The sequence below is a fragment of the Malurus melanocephalus genome, unplaced genomic scaffold, assembly GCF_030028575.1.
Source record: "Malurus melanocephalus ecotype Western Australia unplaced genomic scaffold, MMel_1.1 scaffold_730, whole genome shotgun sequence".
Classification (NCBI taxonomy): domain Eukaryota; kingdom Metazoa; phylum Chordata; class Aves; order Passeriformes; family Maluridae; genus Malurus; species Malurus melanocephalus.
The window spans coordinates 240,633-248,677 of record NW_026623962.1 but is presented as its reverse complement, the minus strand read 5'-3'; the positions used below and the strand labels follow the sequence as shown (position 1 = coordinate 248,677).

The 8,045-nt window shown below is 57.4% G+C and overlaps 1 protein-coding gene across 3 annotated transcripts in view; it reads left to right on the top strand.

Moving 5' to 3' along the window:
* Positions 1 to 6,344: 6,344 nt before the first annotated feature.
* Positions 6,345 to 8,045, top strand: part of ARHGAP26 (Rho GTPase activating protein 26) — a 104,033-nt gene continuing 102,332 nt past the window's right edge. For all 3 annotated transcript variants that reach the window (XM_057384655.1, XM_057384657.1, XM_057384658.1), the window contains exon 1: positions 6,345 to 6,640. In XM_057384655.1, the coding sequence (XP_057240638.1) occupies positions 6,487 to 6,640 (154 nt within the window). In that variant the 5' untranslated portion in view covers positions 6,345 to 6,486. The remainder of the gene's footprint in view (positions 6,641 to 8,045) is intronic.

The following is an 8,045-nucleotide window of genomic DNA, read 5'->3' as shown; positions in this document are numbered from 1 at the left end:
GCCACTTCTCTGGCAGTTGCAGGGAGTGGATTCCCTTCCTCCCCTCATTTGCTGAACACCGTCCACCCTGCCCTGCAGGATCCTTGTGCAGCTGATGCCTGGATGGACAAGGAGCTGGTGAAGCTTTTGGCAGAACAGTGAGAGACCAGGGAGGAAGGGAATGATGATGTTGGAAGCCCACCCTCCTCTCAGGATGAGGTATAACCTGGACCACAAGCAAGGGGACAGAAATCTTCAGCACCACTGACTTCCAGTGTTTCACTGGAAGGTGAAACTCATTATACAGATACCCCAAAAAATATACAGATACCCTGTGAAAACAGCAGAGTTGTGGCTGCCCCGTCCCTGGTAGGGATGAACAGGGCTTGGAGCACCCTGGGACAGTGGAAGGCGCCCATGGATGGAATTGGATGATTTTGAAGGTCCCTTCCATCCCTCACTGTTCGTGATGTTCCTTCATGTGTTCTTCCTGCATGATGTGAAATGTGCTGAACGCCTCCAGATATCCCAGCTCCTGACCCCGCCATGTCCCACCCGCATCTTTGTGCTTCACCAAGCCCACATCTCCAGGAGCTGTGCCCTGGCAGCAGTGCCTGTGTGATCTGTGACCCCGTGCTGCCCAGCGGGCGAGAATGCAGAGCTTTGTTCAGTGCCACATGTGTGCACAGCCCGGGTAACATTTACAGTGGCAGTGCTGCTCCGAGGGACACAGAGAAGGGCCATTGTGGCTCCAGTCAAACGGGATTGGTGCTGCTGGGAAACGGAGCCTCTGCAATCTCCCCGCTGAGGCGTGACTCTTTAAAATAATGTTTCTGGTTTGTAAGTTATTGCCTGTCCCATTCCTGGTGAGCACAGACCCAAGCACGACAAGTCTAAAAGCTGCTTCAACATAAGGCTCTCATGGTGCCTTTGGTCACTGATTATCAATTCCATCACCGAATTGTGGGGGCATAAAGCAGAAGGGGAGAGCAGAAGCCTGGCTCTGCATCCTGAGGATCACCCTGGAAACAAAAGTCAAAATTCGCATCAGGCTAGGCAAAGCCAGGGGATTTTGAATATCCCTGTGCTCCGGGGAGGATCCTGGTTCAGGGATCAGCAGTGGGGTTGGGGTCACACATTCGGACAGGAGGGAGGTTTGCTGCTGGACAGGTGTTGGAGCAGAGTTCAAACCTTAATGAAGTAAGAATGAAAGTGAGCTGCCCCTGAAATTGGGGAAGMCAAGTAGCACTCTGGGGAATTGTGCCAAAAATCAACAGAGCTGGCAAAGTGCCACCATTGCAATGTGAAAGGAACGTCCCAGCAAAGCTGAGGGCAGCTCAAGGGTCAGGGGTACACACGGCTGCTCTGTGCTCTAACTGAAGAATACTGAGACGTTTTCTTTTATTTTTAACGAGGAATCCAAGGAAACAAACTGGCTAAAAGCACAAGCACTAGGGAACTGTCTCGAGGACACGCTGAGGAGTGTCCCTGTGCCTCCCACACCCAGAGCTGGTGCTGCTCTATCTGCTCTGACACCTGCCAGGGCGATGAGAGGGAGCGCTGCCTCTCCTGGAGACAGCTCCCCCCCCTCGGCTGCACCGCCTGGGGCTTTGGCCCTGACATTCCTGCTCCTTTTTGCTCCCAGATCCTGAGGGGCACATGCCAGGCTTGGCAGAGGTGGCACCGTGAGGAGCTGGCGTGTCCTGGGCACACCCGGGTGGGTGTGAGTGTGGCAGAGCACGGGCACGAGGTGAAGCCAATTAATTAAAAGAGGTGAGAGGCTCATCAGCCACGGTGACAGCAAAGTGCTCAGTGCAGGGGGAGGAACTCATGGCCCCAGGCAGGAACACAGGGTTCAGGGAGCTGCAAAGAGCAGGATGTGGAGATAAATGTGGCACCGCAGGCTGACTAACGGGAGATGGCATCGATATTTCCATTCAAAGGGAAACCAGTTCCAAAACCAGTTACCAAACTGTGTTACCAGTTACCAAACCTGTGGTGTGTGAGGAGATTTGGCAGCACGAATGGCTGAGGATGAGTACTGCAAAAGATCATGGGAGGCTGACGAGTGTGAGCTGGAAGATGAAAAGGTTTTGGGATCAGGGGTCACAGCCCTGTTTGCTTTGCATTTCATTTCAGGGGGATCTGTCCCCCTGCAGAGGCTCAGCTGTGGCACTGCTGCTCCCATCTTCTGTCTCGTCTCGCCCACCCCTGCAAATCTGCCTGAGGGCCGGGAGGAGGGACTGCAAGGAGAAAAGTGAGCTCCAGAAGGGAAAAAAGGAATTGAGTAGGTGGAAATTCATGTGTGACTGTGAGAGGTGCAACGCAGTGAGGAAAAGTACTGCTCCACTCTCAAATATAAAAATATCTAAAATCATGTTCTATGGGAAGCTCACGAGGGGAGGGAGCACTGTCACGCTGAAGGTGTCACTAAGGCTGTTTGCTGCAGTCACATGCTGAAGGATCAGACATGAACACACCCACGGCACATTCCCAGGGTAACATGGGACACGGGGAAGCCCTCGGTGTCTATCCCAGGGTTGTATTCACGGCCAATAAAAGGTCCAAGGTCAAGGACTGGATCTCTTGGAGGGTTTCGAGTACAACAGGTCAATGCATGCCCTTTGGTTTACAACAGGGAATTCAAGGGGATTCATTATGATGCTCTAAGGTATTTTCTGGAGCAGGGTTGTTTTATTTTTGCCATATACAATGCCTCATCTGTGTCTARCCCAATAAAAAAATCCTTGGAGCAAGAAAGATGCGAGTGTGATATACGGCCACATAATAAGTAGACCTTGAACATTGCTGCCTGAGGGCAATCCCAAGAAACCTCTGGTGTATCTCCAGGATTCTGACAGTCAGGACGCCTTTTAAAGAAACGCATTAGCCCCAGCGGGTGGTGTTGTGAGAGCGGATAGGGGATGGTTCTGCACCTTCCCCCCGTAACTCAGGTTCTGATTTTCACAGCGGTGGGACGGGGTGAGCTGTCGGAGGGAGCTCGGAGGTTTCTGCRGCAGGACAGTCACAGGATGGAGGGGTTCGGGCTGCCCTGGGTGCCCTGYGTGGGTGCCGAGCTCAGCCCCATCCTCCCCCCGGGCTCTGTCGCTGCCGGGTGCCCACACGGAGCCGTGAGATGCCGAGAGCTGACGCGGGGGCTGCGTGGGGATGGGGCTGGCTCCTCACCTCCCGCTCCTGCTGTCACTCCCGCTTTCCCTAATTGGCATAGCGAACYGGCAGAAAGCTTTCCCGGAGGAGAAGGGGCTCCTTCTGCCGCGTTAGCAATGGATGTGTCACGGGCACGCAGTGACAACTGCAGCCGCTGCGAGGATGGGCAGGAGTGTGGAGGTGGGAGGATGCTGCGCTCAGCCGAGGGAGMTGATCCAGCTGAAAACTCACTCTGGAAAGAATTGCTGCTTTTCAAACAAACCGGTGGAATCCAGCTGGCTGCGTGACCCACCCAGAGATAACGCTGGTGGCAAGAGAGGGCTGGGAAGAGCAGCCGGGGCTGATCTGAGCTGATGCTGTTACAGAAAATCCCAGGCTGGTTTGGGGTGGAAAGGGCCTTAAAGATCATCCAATTCCAGGACACTTTCCACTGTCCCAGGGTTCTCCAAGCCCCGTCCAACCTGGCCTTGGACAATTCAGGGATCCAGGGGCAGCCACAGCTTCTCTGGGCACCCTGTGCCAGGGCCTCCCCACCCTCCCCACCCTCCAGGGAAGAATTTCTTCCCAATATCCCACCTAACCCTGCCCTCTGGCAGTCTCCCTCTTCTTTCTTCTAGGCTCTGGTGGCCCCCATGCCTGCACCAKAAGTTATTTGATCCGAGTCTAGGCGGAAACTGCTCCTTTTTAATTTTTATTTTAATGCTGGATTAGTTTTCTGCTGATGTTCCCCGAGGCAGTGAGCTGTGGGATGTGGGYTGGTGAGTGAGGGAGAATGTGCTAATGTGTGGTCAAGGACGGCTCAGGGGTGGGAGTGTGGGATTAGGGYGGCCACAGCTTTCATCTGTGGGATGGATGTGTGGGCACAGCCCTGCAGAGGCTCCGAGGAGAGCTGGCTGTGGCCAGCAGGCTCTCAGTGGCCAGGATCTCTACACGGTGTCCAGCTGACCTGGCTCACTTGGGGTGAGCCAACCCAGCTGCTTAAAAAATAAATCAAAGCAGGCAAATATAGCAGGGATGCAGAGGGATGCAAGCTCTTGGCTACAGGCAGGAGGATGTGGAAGTTTGGGGTGTTTGTTTGCTTATTTTTGCCTTTGGTGATACACACTCTCAGGAATGTGGTGGGATTGGTGGGATCCTTGGGGTTATCCTGTGYAGGGCCCTGAGCTGGGCTCGATKATTGCTGTTGGKCCCTTCCAACTCAGGCTGTTCTGTGATATTCTTTTGCAGTTTGGATGCACAGTCTGAGGAAAATGGGGCTGGAAGATGTCCATGGCTGCTCCTGCCCAGCCCTGCTCCCATACTTGGAGCTCAAACACGAGTGTCTCCTGATGAAAGCAGCCAGAAAAAGGGGAGCAAATTCCTCACCGCCTGCCTGAAGCCTTGGCTCCAGTGGTGTATGTTTGGTATTTCATGTATGACAGAGCTTTGTRTGGCCTTGATTCTGTCCTCATCAGAAAGTGACAGTCTGAGCATCATCATTTTCTGTGGTTCTGGAAAAGTGCTGAAAAAAAATCGATTTCAAGCCCCAGATATTCTGATCCTCTACGGCAGTGTCCTATAAATCTAGTTCCAGGTTCTTYTCTATTAGCAGTATGTGCTGGAACACTTTTAAATACGAACAATGGTGATGTAGAGGGATAAAACCAAAATAGTGCYCCTGTGGCTTTGTGCAGTGTAGAATTAGGGAGCATAATCCAAATAATAACATCTCGTGCTTTTATGGGGCTGCGTGCATATGGCGTAAATGACAGCTCATTAAACTTTATATCCTGCCTACAAGATAAGCATGTAATTAGTATTACATCCTCTTTTATAATTGGGAGGCCTCATCCAAAAAAATGTGGCTCGCAWACCATATTTGAAGGCGGTGACTCAGCCTGAATTAGTGTGTGGTGTGAGGATGGAGAGAATCGTGCTTCGGTGGGTAAAAAAAAACCACAGACAAAAGGTTGAGCTGGTGTCAGGTTGCTGTGCCCGTGCCCACCCTGCGGTGAACACAGGTGGATGAACTTTTCAGCGGCAGGCGTGGGCTGGAGCCCGAGCTTTGTGCGGGACCGTCCCCTCCCGCAGCAGCGAGGGGTTCACGGCTGAGCTGACAGCAATGAGCGCTCGRTGCGGAGCGAGGGGAATTCCAGCCATTCGGGGATTATCCGCAAATGTGGCTGTTTGTCACAGCCTGGGGGAGAGAGAGGTCACCGCCGGCTCGTTGGTGCGTGTCTCTGCTTCGGGAGGCTCGTTCTGCGCTTGGTGTTTGTGTTGGGATTGGGTTTGCTCAGCTCCGTGGGGCTGGCGCTGACGGTCTGTCCCCTTTCCCGGTGATCAGCTGCCACCACCCGCCTTATGGCAGCCAGAAGGACGCACGGAGAGGCGCAGTTTTGTTTCGCGTGGCTGCAGTTTGCTGCTGSGAGCTCCCAGCTGAGGGAGGGAGGTGACGAGGCAGCTGCTGAGCCCGGGCCAAATTCCTGGCGTGTTCCTGAAGGAAACGGGTTRTGGGGAGAAGTGACCGGGTCTGTGTGCGGCGACAGCCATCGTCTGGGGGGAGAAGTGACGACATCCATCATCGGTGGAGGGAAGTGGTGACAGCCATCATAGTCCGTGGGACGATGCTCTTTGGGGACACAGTGCTGGGACAGGGCCCTACAGCTCCTCCTCGCTCTCGGCATCTCCACACCAGCCCTTGCAGGAGATTACGGGTTTATTCTCTCAGATCACACCAYTAAGCCCGGGCAATAATCTCCAGCACAGATGTGCGATGGGAGGAGAAACGTGCGAGCCGCCACCCGGGCGGGCACGGAGCGGGCCGGAGCGGCGCTCCCGTAGGCCGGGGCGCAGGTTTCCCCGCGGCAGGGCCGGGCAGAGCCGGGCAGGGCCGGGCAGGGTCCCGGCGAGCGGAACGGGGCGGGAGCGGGGCCGGGCCGGAGCCGCCGCTGCGGAGCCGCCTCTGCCCGGGCGGAGCCGGCCCAGGTGCGGGAGCCGCGGCGAGGGAGGGCCCCGCCCCCGCGTCTGATTGGCTGAGTGGGCGGAGGGGGCGGGGATAGGCCGCGCCTGGGCGCTCCCATTGGCTGGCGGAGCAGGGGCTCGTGGCGCGGCGGCGGCGCGGGCGGGCTCGGCCCGGGCGGCGGCCCCAGAGCGGCGGCAGCTCCGCCCCCGGCGCGGCTCCGCTCCCGCCGCTCCGCCCGGCCCCGCTCCCCCGGCTCGGCTTGGCTCGGCTCGGCCTGGCCCGGCACCGCGCTCCCGCCGCCCGCCCGCACYGACGGCTGCGCGCCTCGCCCTAAAAACCCCTCTGTTTTTCATTTTTTTCCGGATTTTTGCGTGCTTTCCCCCGCCGTGCCGGGCAGCATGGGGCTGCCGGCGCTGGAGTTCAGCGAGTGCTGCCTCGACAGTCCGCAGTTCCGGGAGCGGCTGCGCTCCCACGAGGCCGAGCTGGACAAGACCAACAAGTTCATCAAGGAGCTCATCAAGGACGGGAAGTCGCTCGTCGCCGCCCTTAARAGTAAGTGCGAGGCYGGGGGCGGCCCTGCGGGACCCCGCKACCCCGGACCACCCGTGGWGCTCCGTCCRCCCCGGGACCGGGGGCTGCTCCGCCCGGGACCACCTGCGCCCGCCCGTGTGCCCCCTGCGTGTCGCGGTGTGGCTGGGCCATGGGGACGAGCCTGGTCCTGGTCCTGCAGGACGTGCGTGGTCCATCGGGATGTGCCTGGCGTGGTCCATGGGGCCATGTGTGCTGCTGGTCCTGGCYCATCAGCACATGCACGGGCCTTGCCGTGGTCTGTCTGGACATGTGTGGTCCATCAGGGTGGTTTCATTGGGGTGTGCATGCCTCTGGTCCCGGTCCACCAGCATGTCCGTGGCCGTGGTCCATTGGGACATGTGTGATCTTGTGTCTGGTCCATCAGATCCCTGGCCCTGGCATCCTTTGGGAGTGGTTTTCTGGGGTGATGGGTTGGTGCCGTGTTCCCCCCATTTATCCTCTACCCACTCTGTACTCAGGGTGGGGGATGCCCTGTGCCCCCCACTGTGACCCTGCCTGGGCTGACCCCTCYGCTSCTRTCCCCTCTGTCTCAGTGGGCAAGTGAAGATGGTTGCAAAGCTGCAAACCCGTGTGGAGGGGGATGCAGCAATGCAGGCTGTGGCTCCRGGGCTGGGGACACGCTCACCTGTGGCTGGCAATGTCCTGGTCCTSCCTAAAGCCCAGGCTGGGCTGGCTCCTGTCCCCACAGCTGGGGTTGGGGACACCTCTGCACGGCTACCCACTGCCAGGGTTGGGTGGGCTGTGCCCGCGGGGTGCTGTGCTGGGTGGGCTGCTCCTTGAGCTGCAGATCTGTTTCTGCTCTTCTCTCGTGCGGTTATTTGGATTTTTTTCTGTTTTTTAGTTTCTTTGGCCCTAGTCACAGGTCCTTCCCCATCCAGGGGGATTCCTCTACCCAGCACGCTGGCAGCACGTGYGGTTGCCAGTGTGGTTCATGGGGTGACAGGGGCACATCACGAGCGCTGGTGCCATGGAGCCCCTGCAGCATCACCGGCCATGCCCCAGCCTGGTCTGGGTCACTGGGGGGGCTGTGGGACAGAGAGGTCACCCCAGGCTGTGCAGACAGGTGATGTTCCATCCATTCCCACCACCCTGTCGGTTCCCAGTAGGGCTGATTGCTGCTCCCTCCCCTTCTGGTCTCACACCGAGCCCCACGGGTATAGTTCCCCTGTGCTGAAGTAGCAGCTGTTAACATCTGGCTTACAGGGACTCCCATTGTACCAGTTCTTGGCATTTGGGGTTAAAAGAATCTCAAACCCAACAGCTGCGGGTGCGTTTATGCTTCTGCAGGTCTGAGCTGTGCAGCRTTTGCTGAGGCAGCCAGTGCCTGGCCCTGCCTGGAGTGTTCCTTTTATCCCAGAACAAATTC